The sequence below is a fragment of the Capricornis sumatraensis genome, chromosome 7 (assembly GCF_032405125.1).
Source record: "Capricornis sumatraensis isolate serow.1 chromosome 7, serow.2, whole genome shotgun sequence".
NCBI classification, from domain to species: domain Eukaryota; kingdom Metazoa; phylum Chordata; class Mammalia; order Artiodactyla; family Bovidae; genus Capricornis; species Capricornis sumatraensis.
In genome coordinates, this window is record NC_091075.1 from 36,495,098 (window position 1) to 36,515,990 (window position 20,893).

General features: G+C 37.0%; 1 protein-coding gene across 2 annotated transcripts in view; it reads right to left on the reverse strand.

Moving 5' to 3' along the window:
* Positions 1-20,893, reverse strand: part of CCSER1 (coiled-coil serine rich protein 1) — a 1,276,721-nt gene that overhangs the window by 836,352 nt on the left and 419,476 nt on the right. For both annotated transcript variants that reach the window (XM_068975615.1, XM_068975616.1), the window contains exon 6: positions 1,704-1,781. In XM_068975615.1, the coding sequence (XP_068831716.1) occupies positions 1,704-1,781 (78 nt within the window). The remainder of the gene's footprint in view (positions 1-1,703; positions 1,782-20,893) is intronic.

The window sequence follows — 20,893 nt, forward strand, 5'->3', positions numbered from 1 at the left end:
AAGAATTCTATTATATGACAACAATTTATAAGATAAAAATTTTAAAAAGCAAGTGTAGGAGTTTTGTACTTTGAAACATTAATTTTGAATATTTTTTAAATACTGGTAGAATGTTTTTCAGTCTGATAAAATTCTTTTTTTTTTTTTCCTTTCACTGAAGAAGTGAATTAAGTAGTACTGTAATTATATTGGTTACCAAAAGCCAGTATTATATATCACAAGCACTTTGAAACTTTAATTGCATATAAAACCACTTATACACATTAACATGAGGAAAATATTGATCTCTTAGAACCAGCTAGTGAAACTAACTAAAATAATTATATTTATATTAGCTTTATGTCAGCAAATTTTGGAATATAGCTGACCTCTCCTTTTACTTCTATTAAAAATAGATTAATTTTCAAGGAGGGCAGGTATTATCAATATATTAAAAAGAGAAAATGGTTTCTAGTGACACTTTGAGAATTCAATTAAAAACTTGCTAAAAATATGATTCTTCTGTAAATTTTGTCCCATAACCATAAGACAAAACATTAAGGAAGGAATAATAAACTTTGAAACATAGTAGCATTTTCTCCTTTTGTTGTAAAATGATAAAATAATTCTCAATAAGTGATACAATCAGAAAATGATTCATTATTTAACAATTTTCTGATATAAAATGAGCTTTTAACAATTATATTATCTACCATCAAACAACAAAGCATTTATAATTTGAAAACCAAAGACTTATAATGGAATTTTTAACCTATTAATTTCACTTTGACAAAACGGCAGATATTGAGTACTATATTTGGAAATCCATGTCAGTCACTGTATGAGGTGTGAGCAATATTAAGTCAAATAAGATTCCGTCTTCATATGAAAAACAATGAGAAGTTAATGATAAAATACAAATCATTATAATAAATTGTCAAAAGTATGTTGACTTGTCTTTAAACCAAACTAAAACAACTGCACCTAAGTAATAGTATCATCCCAACTTTTCAAGCTTTTTTTTTTTTAATTTCCTGTTATCTTAAGGAGTACATTTACAATAATCCTAAAGAAATCTAAACATCTATAGTACACATCTAAAATAGCTGATTTACAAGTTTTGGCTTAAAGAGAAACAATCTTAAATAGCAAAACAATAAGATGACTTTATCTTTTTAATGTATATAGACTCCCAAACTGAAGAATTCTCTAACCGTGTTTAGTATTATTTTTTAAATGCAGTGTTTAGAGGAATGATTCTATATTTTAATTTTTGATTTGACCATTAGTCTTTAAAGAATACACAATTAATCAATTATGACCTAAGTCATCAATGAAAATTTAACCAGCTAATGAAAGTTTAACCACTGGATGAATGCTGAATAGTTCATTCCAAACTTATTGCTTAATATAAACAAAAGATTTGAAACCTATAATTCATAACATCAAACTATTATAATGAAATCATTGTCTCTTACATTCAAGACAAAGTGCTATATAAAACATCAATTTCTATTCAAAATATTTACCTTTATTTAGCAACTAGAATGACAACAGACAAAACAACAAAATTTTAACATCTGAAACAATATCCTTACAAGTTAAAGCAGTTAACCTCACCATCTATGCCTGAACTACCTATTTTACATGGCAAAATGAATACATTTTGAAGATCCTAAAAATATTGTGAACAATTTTTAAAACATTTTAAAATTTATTTTTACCTTGAAAGGCACAGGCTCTTCAGCAAGAGGACTAACTGGAAGTGAAGTGGTGCTACTTGCTGGGCTCATATCTGCACTCTATAAGAAAAACAAAATTAAATTAAAGAGGTATTTTTATAGCCATTTTTATTATTCCTAATTTAGAATCTAACTCTTCTTATTAAAATAAAAAACAAATAAGTAAAAATGTGCTTAGTTTTTCAGTCATGTATGACTCTGCGTCCCCCTGGACTATAGCCCACCAGGCTCCTCTGTCCATGGGGTTCTCCAGGCAAGAATACTGCAGTGGGTTGTCATGCCCTCTTCCAGGGGATCTTCCCAACGTGGGGATTGAAACCAGGTTTCCCACATTGCAGATGAATTTTTACCATCAGAGCCACCAGGGAAGCAGCTCAGCTAGTAAACTCAAATTGGCTGTAGAAAATTTCAAATAATTATTGTAAAATGAAATGTTTTTAGTTTAGAAATAGTTATCTAAGAAATTAATCAAATGATCATTTTTCAATTTGCATTTCAAGTTCATTTTATTAAATATGAAAATCATCTTTTATGTTAGGATGGTATCCAGTGTTCAGTTCAGTTCAGTTCAGTCGCTCAGTCGTGTCCGACTCTTTGCCACCCCATGAATCGCAACAAACCAGGCTTCCCTGTCCATCACCAACTCCTGGAGTTCACTCAGATTCACGTCCATTGAGTCAGTGATGCCATCCAGCCATCTCATCCTCTGTTGTCCCCTTCTCCCGCCCCCAATCCCTCCCAGCATCAGAGACTTTTCCAATGAGTCAACTCTTCGCATGAGATGGCCAAAGTACTGGAGTTTCAGCTTTAGCATCATTCCTTCCAAGGAAATCCCAGGGTTGATCTCCTTCAGAATGGACTGGTTGGATCTCCTTGCAGTCCAAGGGACTCTCAAGAGTCTTCTCCAACATCACAGTTCAAAAGAATCAGTTCTTAAGTGCTCATCTTTCTTCACAGTCCAACTCTCACATCCTTACATGACTACTGGAAAAACCACAGCCTTGACTAGATGGACCTTAGTCGGCAAAGTAATGTCTCGGCTTTTGAATATGCTATCTAGGTTGGTCATAACTTTTCTTCCAAAGAGTAAGCGTCTTTTAATTTCATGGCTGCAGTCACCATTTGCAGTGATTTTGGAGCCCAAAAAACAAAGTCTGACACTGTTTCCACTGTTTCCCCATCTACTTCCCATGAAATGATGGGACCAGATGCCATGATCTTCGTTTTCTGAATGTTGAGCTTTAAGCCAACTGTTTCACTCTCCTCTTTCACTTTCATCAGGAGGCTTTTTAGCTCCTCTTCACTTTCTGCCATAAGGGTGGTGTCATCTGCATATCTGAGCTTATTGATATTTCTCCCAGTAATCTTGATTCCAGCTTGTTCTTCATACAGCCCAGCGTTTCTCATGATGTACTCTGCAGAGAAGTTAAATAAGTGGAGTGACAATATACAGCCTTGATGTACTCCTTTTCCTATTTGGAACCAGTCTGTTGTTCCATGTCCAGTTCCAACTGTTGCTTCTTGACCTGCATACAGGTTTCTCAAGAGGCAGGTCAGGTGGTCTGGTATTCCCATCTCTTTCAGAATTTTCCACAGTTTATTGTGATCCACACAGTCAAAGGCTTTGGCATAGTCAAGAAAGCAGAAATAGATGTTTTTCTGGAACTCTCTTGCTTTTTTGATGATCCAGCGGATGTTGGCAATTTGATCTCTGGTTCCTCTGCCTTTTCTAAAACCAGCTTGAACATCTGGAATTTCATGGTTGACATATTGCTGAAGCCTGGCTTGGAGAATTTTGAGCATTTCTTTACTAGCATGTGAGATGAGTGCAACTTTGCGGTAGTTTGAGCATTCTTTAGCATTGCCTTTCTCAGTGTTACACTTAACTTATATTCTTACATTTTTTGATTATTAACCTGTACCTATAATCATTCACTATAGTGCTATTTCAACACTTTTCAGGCTGATTTTCAAATAGGTGTCATTCTATTTTCCTTTTATGGAGATTTAAATCATCATATCCAGTTTTTAATTTATCATGAAAAGCACATCTGCCATTAGTGTACAACTATAAAATGAAAAAATATGAAATATTTAAAATTCCCATATCCATAACTCTTGACAAACTTTCTTATATTCAACTAAACAAAACTTTAAGGACAAGATTTACACAAATATAAGAGAATTATTGGAATGTTGCTAATGCTATTCTTTCAGTCCTTTAAAAAATTGCAGTCAATTAAAACTTCTGGATTAGAGGCTTGTCATCAATTTTCCTAAAAGCAATAAAAAGATACTGATAACAGGTAGCAATAGAACTTATTTTACTATGCTTTTAACTCATTCTCTCAGAGGAATTATTTCATTTAAGTAGATAAGCAAACAAAACATTGGGGAAAAAATCCACACCTACATTTTTTTAGCTCCATTTCCAAATACAGATGAACACAAATAAAGAAACTCACAGTATAGATTAAAACAAAACATGATTAACCTTGAGATAAGGGAACAAGTAGACAAGTTTGGCTGACAAATTCCAAGAAAAGAACACACTCAAAGAATAGATGCTGTGGATGCTCTTTTTATTCAAAGATCATTTTCAATTCATTTGATTCAGTTATACAATAAACTGAAACACTTTAAATATTCATTAAAGTAGGGTTAATTCTGACTATCAAGTCCAGAAAAAAAAAAAGGCTATGACCTATAAAGATAGGAACCAAGATACTCAGTGTATATATTTTTTACATAACATGTAGTTTCTTTAGAAATTGACATAAGCCTGAACATTGAGTTACAGTGTCTAAAGGAGGAAATTAGATAAAAACTGAACAATAATCAACTAAAGGAAACTGGAAAATACATGCACCAGAGAACTGAGGTGAGTTAGTTACTAATTTCTAAATATATTCAGAGCTTCTTGGCCATTTATTAGCACAAAATCAGGAAATATTCTGGACTGATGACTTCCACTATTTGATCATATGATGTAATGGAGAAACAAAGAGCTTTCTTGGTAATGAACTTACTGCAGCATTCTAACATAAGAAACGAGTGAAACATTTTTTTCAGAAACAGAAAAACAAAATTCGAGCTGTTTCTCTATCACTAGCTTTTTCATGACAAATTAAGCAAGTGATAGAACACAGTTCATATATAGTTGAATTATTGGATATTTTCCTAAAAGTACTGATATTTTGCACATCATAAGTAAGTATTATGTCTTTAAAAATCAGGTATTCAGGAGACAGAGACGACATTTGGCTATGAAAATCTGAAAGCCTGGATCAGATGAAGGTTATTTAACTTCTGTAAGAAGATGAGCTGAAAATAAAGCTTCATGTTTAACTTCTTTTAGGGTTAAGGTCTCCCACAACTTCCCAGAAATAAATGTGTCATTCTAAGTATTATGGAAAGCAGAGTCTAAAATATGCATCATGTAACCTTGATTATTTGAATGTCATTCTTAGAGAAAACTTTGTTTTTGCTTTAACTTTCAAATTCATCTTATAGTGTGATACTTTAATTCTATTGCTCTTAGGAAATCTTGAGGAAAATGTGTTTTAAAAGCACATCAATCTTATATGACAGCATCTGATAAACTGCATTTAATTATCAAGTTGAGAAACACACAGCAAAAAATAAGATAAAAATATCTTCAGTTTCAGTTTGCTTTCCCATTTGTGTTTCAGTGATCTGTAATACAGGTGGCATTCCAATCTATTCATCCTTTAGATAAAATACTGTAGTAAATCCCTCAGATATCTCTTAACCATACCTCATATTTTAATTAATTTACCCTTTCATTCAATGACAGCAATACCAATGCAACTCTATATCTAAATACAAATTAATAAAGTACTCTCAAGTTACATTTGGTGTTTTAAATACTCAGTTTTGATATATCCTGGTAACAACTCTTGACTACCAATCTAGTACTTACTCTATCAACACTGATGTCAGAATTACTAAAAGTTACTGTTGGGGAAAAAAAAAAGTATACAAAGTTATGTTTAATTTTTTAAAAATGAGAAAGTGAATAGAATTTTTAAATCACAATAGGCAGTCTTTTCCCAATAAATAATGAGCAAGAAAGGAATTACTTTTGTTAATAACAGTTTTTCCAGGCTAAATTTTAGATCACAATTTGGAAAAATGCCATTGTATTCATATGCATTTTTACGTGCAGGTGTGCTTAGTCACTTGGTCATGTCCTACTCTTTGTCACCCCATGGACTGTAGCCCACCAAGCTCCTCTGTCCATGGAATTTTTCAGGCAAGAATACTGGAGTGGGTTGCCATTTCCTACTCCAGTGAATCTTCCTAACCCAGGGATCGAACCTGCATCCTTGTGTATGCTGTACTGGCAGGTGGATTCTTTACTACTGTGCCATCTGGGAAGTCTATCCATTATTATAAATAATGCTTAAAATGTTTGATTATAAATGTAATTACACTCAACTGTCACTGCTCAACTATCCAGGACCAAAGTATACATTTAAGGGCTTTGGCACACAATATATTGCCATCAAAGAAACAGTGAAAGTAAAGAATAAGGGACAGCATTAATACTTACTAAATCAGAAAAAAATTGTTGAAACTTGAACATTACATCTTCTCTTAGATTCTACTATTCTATCTACTATTGCAAAATACAAATAAGAATTCATTGTAATAGCTTTGAGGAACATACTATTCTTTCTTTTTACACAGAGAAATAAAATACTCTTAGTTGATTCTGTCACTTCTTACTATCGATCCTTTGTGTACAAAATTTGCAATCTGCCAGCCATTTGTATAATAACATAAAAATGAAAATTCAATTCTAAAATACTTTTCATTGATTCATAAATTAGACTTACTTTTCAATCCATGAAAATGACAGAATATTTTACAAGTATTAAAAATATTTTTCCAATCAAGCCATATTTTAAATATAAGAGTCTATACTAATGTGAGTGCCTGGGTTTTGATTTCTTCTAATGAGGGAACCAGGGCTCCTTGCAGAAGTAGGGGATTCCTGGGATGGGGCAAGGGATGAACAACTTGTGCCAGAAAGTGCTCAAAAGATAAAAGAAAGGAGTGTGCCAAAGAGATAAATGAGCCAACACCAGAGAGCACCCAAATGCCAAAGCTGGAACAATTTGAGCAACAAGGTAAACAGCATAGTAATAGATTATAATCAAAACATGAAACAAAAAAGCATGAAAGTATATATAAATAAATGAATACATAAACAACTGGGGAAAAGAGATGACTCCTTTTTACAGAAATATTCCAAATAATTTATACAGATATTCCCTCCCCCTCTTTAAGAAATGGAGCTTATAATCACAGCCAGCCTTATGCTATTCTTAGAGACTTATTTCTAAAGAGAAGAGAATGAAAAAGGGAAACGGTAACCTTTCAGTGGAGAAACATGGTAAACACTAGCTGGACCAAGTTCTCATGGGATCATCCTGTACAGCGCCTATAGATAGCATGATACAATGTGATGAAAGTGCAAGAAAGTGGAGTCGCTCAGTTGTGTCAGACTCTTTGTGACCCCATGGACTAGAGCCTGCCAGGCTCCTCTATCCGCGAGGTTTTCCAGGCAAGAACACTGGAGTGGGTTGCCATTTCCTTCTCCAGAGGATCTTCCCGAGGAGTTACCTTACCTCTGCAATCTTCCCCTCCAATGATATCAGTCTAAACATGAGAAAAACACTGTACAAACTCAAATTGAGAAACATTCTGCAAAAATCTGACCAAAGTCAAGGTTACCATGGTCAAGGAAAGATTAAGAACTACTATAGATTTAGTTGCTAGGGAGACATGATGACTAAATGCAAGGAAGCAGCTTGGATTAAACCCTCATACAGCACAAAGGACATTGGGGAAAATTGGTGACCAGCTGAATAAATACCAAATTTAGGACGACAGAGGATGAGATGGCTGGATGGCATCACTGACTGGATGGACATGAATCTGAGTGAACTCCGGGAGTTGGTGATGGACAGGGAGGCCTGGCGTGCTGTGATTCATGGGGTCGCAAAGAGTCGGACACGACTGAGCGACTGAACTGAACTGAACTGAACTGAACTGAACTGAATGTATCAATATTGGTTCTTTGTTGTGATAGAGACTCTTCTAAGGAAGAATGACGACAATAGAGGAAACCGGATGAGGGGTAAATGACAGTTCTCTACTCTCATCTGAAGAGCTTTTCTTCAGACAAGCTGTTCAACTCATCTGAAAGAATTTTGAAATTAAAAAAAAAGTTTATTTAAAATATTCATTAGCAATATAATCAAGCTTTTCAAGATTACAATACATATTCTGTCATTATAGTCATATTCTAAGCTTCCATCAGGGCTATTCTAACTTTCATAAAAATAAATTGTGACAGACGATTTTATTGGGATGCATAACCTCTTCACCAAATAATCTTTGATTTTCTATGAAGATCTCACCAAAAAGCTAATGCTAAATTATTTTCAATGCTTTCATGTTCCACACGGGAACATAGGGAAGGAAAAGCTTCAGCCACGTAAGGTCATCTATTTGTTTGAGTACTCTTAAGGTACTTGGTAGAGTGAGTTTGCATTATTAATATTTACTAAAGGCCTTCATTCTGTAGTGCAAATCCATTAATTATATCTCCTCTGAAAGCATAATTAATGGATCTGTCCTATGGAATTAAAAATATTTATAAGTATTTCTTGAAGTGAAATATGATCAATTTGGCTCAAATCTGTTGAGTACATAAACAGATTTCAGTGCAAGTAGAATATTTTAATTTTTAAGCTATTAGGGTAAAAAATATGGTATATAGGGTATATAGTGATTTTTTTAATGTCTAATAAAATTAAATGGTCACCTAAATGTATCTTTTTATTTTCAACTGGGGGATAATTGCTTTAAAAAGTTTTGCTGGTTTCTGCCATACAGTGCAAATCAGCCATAAGTGTGTGTGTGTGTACATATAAACAAATACATACATATAAATATCCTCTCCTTTCTGAGCCTCCCGCCTTTCTCCACTCCTATCCACCTCTCCAGGTTGTCACAGAGTGACAGAGCACCAGACTGTTATCCTGTGTTATATAGTAGCTTCCCACTCGGAGAAGGCGATGGCACCCCACCCCAGTACTCTTGCCTGGAAAATTCCATGGATGGAGGACCCTGGTAAGCTGCAGTCCATGGGGTCATGAAGAGTCAGACATGACTGAGCGACTTCACTTTCACTTTTCACTTTCACGCATTGGAGAAGGCAATGGCAAACCCACTCCAGTATTCTTGCCTGGAGAATCCCAGGGATGGCAGAGCCTGGTGGGCTGCCGTCTCTGGGGTCGCACAGAGTCGGACACGACTGAAGCGACTTAGCAGCAGCAGCAGATATTTATTTTACACGTGGTGATGTATATGTTTCAATGCTATTCTCTCAATCTGTCCCATCTTCTCCTTTCCCCACTGTATCCACAAGTATTATGTTTTAATAATCAATGGTGTTATTAGTAATAAAGCACATAGGATAATTCAGATTTCTGTAGTTTTAATGGGAAACTTTTCTTGAAAATGTTTTCCTTTTATTACACATGCCAATTTTCTATGAAAATTTATTCATCCAGCCAATCAATAACAATTGAGTATGTTCAGTTTCTCTGCCCTTAGATTTTATGTTTTGCTATCATTTTTCCCACTGGATGCTGTTATTCCAAAAAGGAGGAAAAAGAATGCAGAGCATTTAAATGTGACACAAAAAGACAGTCTTTATATATTGGTGCGTGGACTTGAACATACTAATCCTTCATCAAGTATCCTTCATCAAGTGTATTCTCATATGGCAATGAGTCAGGAGCCCTGGGCTCCTCCAATTCAGGATGCTGACCCCTGAATTTCAGGCTTAACTCTGTGAGGAAACAGGTTAGTCATGGGGAAGCTGATTCTACTCATTTCAGTCCTAAAGTAGTGTCTATTCCACGCTCACTTGCTTATTGTTTTGGCAGTAACTCAAAATGAGAGTAACCACAGACTTAGTTTACTATCTAAATCAGGACCAACTCTTTAGACTTAGACTAAGTTCAGCAAGCTTACCAATTTTTGTCACATCTTTTATCAGTCCTGTTTTCCCTAAATGAAACCTCAGTCTTTTTTTTCTTTTTCATATCTTTGTGTAATTGATGTCTGATGTTTTTGCTTCCCCAACATTCACTCCAGTTACTATGTTAACAACATTTGAATTTTCCTTTGGGGAGTGATTTCTCCGAAACTCCCAACCCATTGTTTTGAGTGAAAAAAGAAGAGTGAAAGTGAAAATCACTCAGTGGTGTCCGACTCTGCAACCCATGGAGTATACAGTCCATGGAATTCTCCAGGCCAGAATACTAGAGTGGGTAGCTGTTTCCTGCTCCAGGGGATCTTCCCACCCAAGGATTGAACCCAGATCTCCTGCATTGCAGGAAGATTCTTTACCAGTTGAGCCACCAGGAAAGTCCTACTTGTATTGAGTACTGTTGATCTAATAGCCTCAAAATAGGCATGGGCATATAACCAAGGACTACTCAATCATTCTTATTAAACACAAAACGCACAAAATCCAAATTATTTAAAGAAGACCAAATCTGAGAATTGTGTTGAAATTTTGAGAAAGAGATATTTTCATTCACCAGTGCTCCTAAGGTCATAGAGTATTTTTCTATTTGAACTGACAGAGGCCACCGAGTAGAAGAGACATCCCTAGAAAGGAATCCAATGTAGAGATTATCCAAGAAATGGAGAGAAAGGAACTGAGTCCTAAGGACATATCTGACATATTGATAAATCAGGGCTACGTGAACAAATCATTTTCACAAAACAGTGTACCTGAGATTTAGGAATCCTTACTAATACAGGAATAAGCATTATCCTTGTGTTACAGAATCTAAAATTGCAAATTGTAGAATGTAAAATCTGAATTGGCTAACAGAAGTAGAAAGCCACAGTATTATACTATTTTGCCTTGAGAATAGGAACAACATTTATGTTGTAATAAAATAATTTATTGAATTACTTTCTAAATTTGGGGGGACTAACATGTTTTTTAATTTGGAGCTTCATGAGATCTGGTTAAAAAATTCTTTGATATAAGAATATATTTACTTATTCTCACATATATATCTTATGTGCTTACTCAGTCATATCCAACTCTTTGTCACCCCATGGACTGTAGCCTGCCGGGATTCTCTGTCCATGGGGATTCTCCAGACAAGACTATTGGAGTAGGTTGCCATGTACTCCCACAGGGGATCTTCCCAACCCAGAGCTCGAACCCAGGACTCTTGCACTGCAGGTGGATTCTTTAGCGTCTGAACCACCAGGGAAGTCCAGATGTACATATGTAAATATATGTATTTATATATTTATAAATTATATATGTGTATCAGTTCAGTTCAGTTCAGTTGCTCAGTTGTGTCCGACTCTTTGCAACCCCATGAATTGCAGCATGCCAGGCCTCACTGTCCATCACCAACTCCCGGAGTTCACTCAAACTCACGTCTATCAAGTCGGTGACGCCATCCAGCCATCTCATCCTCTGTCGTCCCCTTCTCCTCCTGCCCCCCACCCCTCCCAGCATCAGAGTCTTTTTTCCAATGAGTCAACTGTTCACATGAGGTGGCCAAAGTACTGGAGTTTCAGCCTTAGCATCATTCCTTCCAAAGAACACCCAGGACTGATCTCCTTTAGAAGGGATTGGTTGGATCTCCTTGCAATCTGAGGGATATATGTAAATCATATACTGTAAATTTACTTTTCACTAGAAAACACATTCACATAGTAAAAAATTCAAAAAGCATACCATTTTTTTCCAGGAAGATTTATCTTCCACTCTTCATCTTCAGTCATACAGAGCTGACTAATCTTACCAATTTACTGCACAACCTTCTACAGACGTTATCTGTGTATACTAGAAACACATACATATCTATTTATTTCTGTCTATATATCTACCTATATATACACACACAGGTTAGTTTTTCTTTTCTTCTATACATATATGATAACATGTTATAATACTGTTCTCCAGCTTGTCTTCTTAAAATTACCGTCTATTTGTATGTAATGAGTTCCCTCATTCCTTTGTGTGGTTACACAGTATTTCATATCATGGCTATATCATAATAAAGTTAGAAGTGAAGTGAAGTTGCTGTCGTGTCCGACTCTTTGCGACCCCATGGGCTGTAAGCCTACCAGGCTCCTCTGTCCATGGGATTTTCCAGGCAATAATCCTGGAGTGGATTGCCATTTCCTTCTCCAGGAGATCTTCCCAAACTAGGGATCAAACCCGGGTCTCCCGCATTGTAAACAGACACTTTACCGTCTGAGCCACCAGGGAAAACCAGTGCTATAGTCTCACTCTTTCACTATTACAAACAGAAATGAAATTAATAATCTTACACTATATGCATATGTACCTATAAGATAATTTTGAGTATGCAGAATTACTGGGCTAAAAGAGATACTCAATTATAATTTTGAATTATGCTACCAAATTTTCCTGTGTGGAGATTCCGTTCACACGCCCACTTAAAAGTGAGTATCTCCACTGTCCGACCATGCATTCTCTACTTCAAAATGCCTTTAGTACAGATCCACAAGGTAAACAAAAGCTCTGCCTGAAGTTCACCTTCTTAAACTCACAGCGATTTTTAAAATTTCTTTCTGCCTGGTATCAATAATTGAATAGCTGAGAGGAACAATATCCCAATAAATGCCTGGCTCAGTATTGAGTTAGCTTTGCTCTTAGCCCTACTCTGATGCTGTGATCAATTCCAATTACTAATCTCATTATTTGTTTTGTCACTAAATCAAACCTGTATCAAGGTTGTGATCAAACCCCAAACTAACCTAAATTAATGGGCTATATCAGAGACATAAGCTAGCTCATTCAAAGGAGAAATTAGGACTTGGTACTTAGTTTGGATGTTTTAGAAATGAAATTTTATTAACTCTAATAGGAACAAGTAATGATTCAGATGATTCAGAATAATAAAATAAATAAGAGACTGTATTTAATCAGATTTTGGCCAACATATCAACAAACAATGAAAACTAAACTTTACCAAGAACTGTTAGTGGCAACTATTTGAGTTCTTTCTTTTTGGTGAAGAGAACCATTCAGAAACCACATTATAGAGCAGAAGATTCATTGTTTAGTATAAAGATAGAAAAAAAGTACTAACTAGATTCTCTCAAAGTATCCTTTATATCAAGCTCTGGTGTGGTACAAAGACACACAGTCATTTACAAACCAAGCACTTTCTCCTTTGAACAGTGCTAGAGTGCCACCATCGGAGAAGGCAATGGCAACCCACTCCAGTACTCTTGCCTGGAAAATCCCATGGACAGAGGAGCCTGGTAGGCTGCAGTCCACGGGGTCGCTGAGGGTCAGACACGATTGCACAACTTCACTTTCACTTTTCACTTTCATGCATTGGAGAAGGAAATGGCACTCTGTTCTTGCCTGGAGAATTCCAGGGACAGGGGAGCCTGGTGGGCTGCAGTCTATGGGGTCACACAGAGTTGGACACAACTTGAAGTGACTTAGCAGCAGCAGCAGAGTGCCATCATAGGGACAAAACCCATATCCTCTAGTTCATTTTAAATAATTTTAAAATCAACTACCAAAAGCACAATGACTTCATTCCAGACACACTGCAACATAATTTGAGACAGAAATGGCTAATCGTATTAACAATATATTTTTTAAACCAGGCTATTTATGTTGATGGTGACATTGGTGACCTCAACAATGACTAAGCTTATTTTGCTTCAGTTTTAGGAAAGTACAGTTTCAACTCATGTATCCCAAATATGGAAGTATGTGATATTTGAACCATAAAGGTCCCATATCATTTCCCCCAAATTACTGCATACATATTCAAAAACTGCATTTCTGTTTTTATCCACTATTTCTCCCAAGGAAAGAAATTCTGTCCCTGATCCTAACTCTAAAGCTGATTCAAACCAAGTAGTGCTGGATCTCCTTATGTCTTGAATCTCTACTATCTCTCAATCTGTTTATCTTCCTGAACATTTTTGCTATGGTCTGCTGCTGCCACAAAGTGAAATTCTGGTCTTATTTCATTAACAACATTTAACAAGCAGCACTGATAAGAAATCATTCCTCAGTGATCAGTACAAAGAAATAGAGGAAAACAATAGAATGGGAAAGACTAGATCTCGTCAAGAAAATTACAGATACCAAGGGAACATTTCATGCAAAGATGGGCACAATAAAGGATAGAAATGGTATGGACCTAACAGAAGCAGAAGATATTCAAGAAGAGGGGGCAAGAATACACAGAACAGTACAAAAAAGATCTTTATCACCCAGATAACCACAGTAGTGTGATCACTCACTTAGAGCCAGAAATCTGGAATGTGAAGTCAAGTGGGCCTTAGGAAGCATCATTATGAACAAAGCTAGTGGAGGTGATGGAATTCCAGTTGAGCTATTTCAAATCCTGAAAGATGATGCTGTGAAAGTGCTGCACTCAATATGCCCAGCAAATTTGGAAAACTCAGCAGTGGCCACAGGATTGGAAAAGACCAGTTTTCATTCCAATCCCAAAGAAAGGCAATGCCAAAGAATGTGCAAATTCCTGCACAATTGCACTCATCTCACACACTAGTAAAGTAATGCTCAAAATTCTCCAAGCCAGGCTTCAGCAATACATTAACCATGAACTTCCTGATGTTCAAGCTGGTTTTAGAAAAAGGCAAAGGAACCAGAGATCAAACTGCCAACATCCACTGGATCATGGAAAAAGCAAGAGTGCTCCAGAAAAATATCTACTTCTGCTTTATTGACTATGCCAAAGCCTTTGACTGTGTGGATGACAACAAACAGTGGAAAATTCTTCAGGAGATGGGAATACCAGACCACCTGACCTGCCTCTTGAGAAATCTGTATCAAGCCAGGAAGCAACAGTTAGAGCAGATTGGTTCCAAATAGGAAAAGAAGTACGTCAAGGCTGTATATTGTCACTATGCTTATTTAACTTATATGCAGAGTACATCATGAGAAACACTGGGCTGTAGGAAGCACAAGCTGGAATCAAGATTGCCGGGAGAAATATCAATAACCTCAGATATGCAAATGATACCACCCTTAAGGCAGAAAGTGAAGAGGAACTAAAAAGCCTCTTGATGAAAGTGAAAGAGGAGAGTGAAAAAGTTGGCTTAAAGCTCAACATTCAGAAAACTAATATCATTTCATCTGGTCCCATCACTTCATGGCAAATAGATGGGGAAACAGTGGAAACAGTGGCTGACTTTATTTTTTTAGGCTCCAAATCACTAGATGGTGACTGCATCCATGAAATAAAAAGATGCCTACTCCTTGGAAGGAAAGTTATGACCACCCTAGACCACACATTAAAAAGCAGAGACACTATTTTGCCAACAAAGGTCTGTCTAGTCAAGACTATGTTTTATGGATGTGATAGTTAGACTATAAAGAAAGTTAAGTGCCAAAGAATTGATGCTTTTGAATTGCGGTGTTGGAAAAGGCTTTAGAGAGTCCCTTGGGCTGCAAGGAGATCCAACCAGTACATCCTGAAAGAGATTAGTCTTGAGTGTTCACTGGAAGGACTGATATTGAAGCTGAATCTCCAATACTTTGGCCATCTGATGAGAAGAACTGGGTCATTTGAAAAGACCCTGATGCTGGGAAAGATTGAAAGTGGGAGGAGAAGGGGATGACAGAGGATGAGATGGTTGGATGGCATCACCAAGTCAATGGACATGAGTTTGGGTAAACTCTGGGAGTCGGTGATGGACAGGGAGGCCTGGCGTGCTGCAGTCCATGGGTTGCAAAGAGTTGGACATGACTGAGTGACTGAACTGAACTGAACTGAGAATCTACTACAAACCAGATTTGTGATGTATGTTCAGTAAAAGTCCCTGCCTCAGGTTATCTTAAATTCATTAGAGTAGATAAGCCATTGTGAAAAGTACAAACTAGAAAAAAGGAATTCATAAGTAAGCAGATAGAGAATCAAACAAATAAAAATCCAACTATCTAAGATAATCACTGATTAATATGTATGTTCCTTTCTCAGTCTTTTTCTGTGAGATTTAACTGATTGGAATTCATGTACATTATATATTCTAAATTTTGCCGAAAACTACATTCTCAAGATTTTTCTTGTATCAAATATTTTTCTTCAATGTACTTTATGATTAGCACATAAAACACTATCACATTATACACTTTATACATTGGCCAAGTTGCTAATCTTTGACATTTTTGCAGTTTCATTTTTTCTTTACAATTAATGCTGTGATGATAGTCTTCAAACAAATCTTTGGTTATTTCCTCCAATAAGTTTATAGAATTGTATAGTCACAGTTAAACAACATGCATATAATTGGCTAACTTCACATGCATTATCAAATTTTCCTTCAAGGCTAAAGTACTAATTTTTCTCCTACTTGGGAAGTTTGAGAGTTCTAAATTTATTGTACTTTCTATAAGTGAAAGTCACTCAGCCATGTCCAACTCTTTGCGACCACATGCACTATTCAGTCCATGGAATTCTGCAGGGAAGAGTAATGGAGTGGGTAGCCTTTCCCTTCTCCAGGGGATCTTCCCAACACAGGAATCAAACCCAAATCAAATCAATCCCCCTCATCGCAGGCAGATTCTTTACCAGCTGAGCCAAAAGAGAAGCCCAAGAATACTGGAGTGGGTAGCCTATCCCTACTCCAGCAGACCTTCCCGACCCAGGAATTGAACTGGGGTCTCCTGCACTGCAGGCAGATTCTTTATCAACTGCGCTATCAGGGGCTATAGGCATAGAGAAAAATACCAGGTTGTTTACTAATACCTGTAACTTACTAGTTGGTTAAGTATAGGAGGATTATATCTTTAAATTTCATTCAAATAAACTTTAAATATATTAAACTGCTAAACATAAAGACAATGCAAAAGAACGTTAAAGAAAATACAGGTAAACATCTCTCAGTAATAGAATGTGGAGGTATTTTCTAAATATAAACATTAATAAACCATGAAGTCAACTATCTGTGTCGATGCTTAATTTTCTATATTTAAAGAAAACAATGTTGTAAAGCAAATAAAATATTAGAATTGTTGAAATTTGTAAGGAACACTTATTCCTCATTCCTGATGTTTCCTTTCATGTAGAAGGAGCTTTACTAGTGTTATACTCTCAGCTTCTCTGCCTAGCAAAGAAGCATCACTGCTAAATTTGGGATGGATGAACTTGGTGTGCTTGGCAAAGCTCATTCCTTTTTCTTTTGCTAGCTGGATCACATGCAGAGAACATGTGTTCTGTTCAACAGCTCTGCAGTAGGTTTTTTAACTGCTAAATTCTGAGTAAGAGCTTTAAGCCTCAGATCCTAAGAGTTTTATCCTGAAAGGCTGTCTGCAGCTTATGCAGACTTTCCCCAGGGGCAGGAGTTATTTTTACATTGTTATGAGTCTTAAGTGATAGTTTTTGGGATGAATGGACCTCAACAAACCCTCTGGGTGCCAGAAACATCAGAAAGACAATGGCCTTGAATAGACTTGGTCAAAACACAGATGCCAGGGCCTCAGGAGCTGCTGGTTGACTTTGAACTACACAAAGCAGCTTTTCATGAGCAGATTTGGCTGGTATAGTATTGAACTAGAAGAAAAGAGTGCCTTTCCATTCTTGGACTTCTTCAGTTTGGGCAGGAGAATGTTAGCAGCTTTCAAATTAAAAGGTGAATTCTGTGTTTGCTATAGCATGCTAGTAAGCTTCTAGCTTTAAATTCTGCATGCCAGGCCTAGCACTTAAAACTTGATATACTGCATAATGTAATAGGCTTCTAGAATAGCTTCCAATGATCCCTGCTTGCTTGCATTTGCTCTGTTGTATAATTCTCTCCCCTTGTGTGTGGGTTGGATTTGGTAACTCAGCAAATGTGGCAACGCCAGGTTAAAAGAGATTGCATAAAGGCAAGCAAAGAAGGTGCAAGACTGCTTGGAAGGTGATTGTAATATGTTGAGAGCTTATGATGGTTGGGATAAGGTTTCATCAGTATAGATGGTGAAAACTGATTGAAGGGTATATATACTTTGAAGGTAGAATGTCAGAATTTCCTGATTGTTTGGATATGGGCTAGGAGAGAAATAGAGGAGACAAGGCTGATTTTTAAGGTTGGGTCTAAACCAATGTAAGGACTAAGTGGGAATTTACAGGCATAGGAAATATTGCAGTGAAATATATATATATATATATATATATATATATATATATATATATATACACACACACACACATACACACAACAGTTTAGTTTGTTCAAGTTTGAAATTTCAGTCAGATATGAGAGTCGAAATGTCAGGTAAGCACCTGGATACACTGCCTGAGAAAGGATGGAGAAGAAGATTATGAAAAAATCAGTTCAAGGAGCTGAAAGGTGAGGGAACAATTTGGATAAAGAAGAAATATTTCAGGAGCAATACTGGAAATCATGAAAATGAGTAAGGATCTATAATCTTTAAAGACTAGGGGAAGTATATGTTGGGGGTCTAAGAAGACTACAATGAAGAGGGGTAACAAGCAGAATAGTCTGATGGGCTTCAAGCTTTGAACAAAGTGTTATTAGTGAAGCAGGAAAGATGCAGGTCAGAAAACTATGAAGAACAAGAAGGACAACTGCTTTTTCTCTGGACTCCATACCATCAGGATGTGATCATGAAAATCACCACTACATAGCTTATGCTACCTGGAAACCAAAATGACCTCACCTAAGTTATTCTTTCACTACAAATGATGCTAAAGCTGAAACTCCAGTACTTTGGCCACCTCATGCGAAGAGTTGACTCGTTGGAAAAGACTTTGATGCTGGGAGGGATTGGGGGCAGGAGAAGAAGGGGACAACCGAGGATGAGTTGGCTGGATGGCATCACTGACTCGATGGACGCAAGTCTGGGTGAACTCCAGGAGTTGGTGATAGACAGGGAGGCCTGGCGTGCTGCGATTCATGGGTTGCAAAGAGTTGGATGTGACTGAGCAACTGAACTGAACTGAACTGAACTGAACTGATCCTTCTCAAAGAAGACAAGAAATTTTTCATCTTCCTGTAGCCAATACATGTAGAACCAATTTAATCAATTTATAACAAAGGAAAACCAAAAACAAAAAAAAAAGGCAATGAGTAGAATAAGCATATCTACCTCAACTTTATACCCACTGTCAATTTTGCTTAGAAAATTTCAGCTGTATTATATACTGTAATCTTTATGAGGGATCACACAGTTTACCTCTGTTTTCACACTTTCTAAAGGTCCTCAAATTATCAAGAAACCTTGCAGTATTCTCCAAAATCTGTCCATTCCTGATAGCTAAATCCTGATCACCAATGCGTCAGTTCCACTACTATGCATCAATCACAGCAATTACAGGAAACTTCTGGTTTTCATTTATTTTCAAAGAATTTAATTCAAAACATGAAAAAGACAATTTTGAGGTGGGACATGTCACGGTGTGAAGGAGTCACCTTACCAGGGTGCCCTCTAATTATTTTCATCTCTTCTTGGAAGCATGAACAGCCCATCAGAGTAGCCTAAAAAATGTTTTAAACTGATGTTGTTGCAGGGAGGAAGCCAATTCTGACTCCATGTTGGAAACTGTTTCTTTGACTTGCCTTTTGTTGCTTTTATTATTTTAATCATATTTAACAGCTTGCCTCAGAGGACCCTGACCCTCTGCCTGACTATGAACTAAAATGCCTTTGTTCAGCTCCTAGAGAGATAATCTGACATGCCCACCTGTGAATAAAATAAATTAACACACCCCTTCCAAAGGATGAGTGGAAGACTTCCCTGGTGGCCTCAGACAGGAAAGTGTCTGCCTACAATGCGCAAGACCCTGGTTTGATCCCTGGATTAGGAAGATCCCCTGGAGAAGGAAATGGCAAACCCACTCCAGTATTCTTCCTGGAAATTATGGGTGGAGGAGCCTGGCAGGCTACAGTCCACGGGGCTGCAAAGAGTCGGACATGACTGAGTGACTTCGCCTTCACTTTCCAAAGGACCACCATTCCCTTGGAGATGTTTTGCAAGACTGCAGAGCCTTTCGCTTTACTTCCCACTGCCTCTCCTTCTCTATTCTGCCTTTTTACTTTCGTTCCTCATTGCTTCTTTCTCTCTGATCTTTAAAAGAAACTAGCACTCAGACCCCAAGAAGATGGTTATTTTGATGCACTAGCCTGCCATCTTGGTCTGCCGACTCCCCAACTAGTCTCTTCCTTGCCTCAACACCTCATTTCTCAGATTCATTGGCCTATCGTGTGGTGAACAGAGTGAGCCTGGACTCAGTAACAATATCTTCTAAACAGTCAGTAGCCACAGAGTGAAACATTATCTTAACGTAAGCGGAATCTCTGGTAAATGCAGCTTCCATTGATCCTTCTCCTAGAATTTTTTCCTATTTGGGAAAAGATTGACCCTCAGCACAAGAAGAGTGATCATAAAGAAGGCTGAGCACCACAGAATTGATGCTTTTGAATTGTGCTGTTGGAGAAGACTCTTCAGAGTCCCTTGGACAGCAAGGAGATCAAACCAGTCAATCCTAAAGGAAATCAACCTTGAATATTCACTGGAAGGACTGATGCTGAAGCTGAAGCTCCAATACTTTGGCCATCTGATGTGAAGAGCTGACTCATTAGAAAAGCTCCTGACACGGGGAAAGATTGAAGGCAGGAGGAGAAGGGGACGACAGAGGATGAGATGGTTGTTTGAAATCACTGACTCAATGGACATGAGTTTGAGCAAACTCTAGGAGATGGTGAAGAACAGGGAAGCCTGGTGTGCTGCGGTCCATGGGGTCACAAAGAGTTGGACACGCTGAGCGACAGAACAACAAGACCTGTCAGTCCTAAATCAGTAAGATGTTTTCCTCCCAAAACTCCCCCAATTCACATTCATTTACACGATATTTCTTTCACATTGATAGTTTGAAATTGGCCACAGGGAATGATTATTTTACATCACAGAAATTGGCAAATGTTACAGATTAAGGCATTTTTATTTGAAGAACTGATTATTAACCATTGACCTTCACAGAACTGCACATATTCAACATGCAGACATATACTGCATACAGTTAGCTACACAAGACCTCAACAGAGACTAGATGAAGCTTCACTTCCAT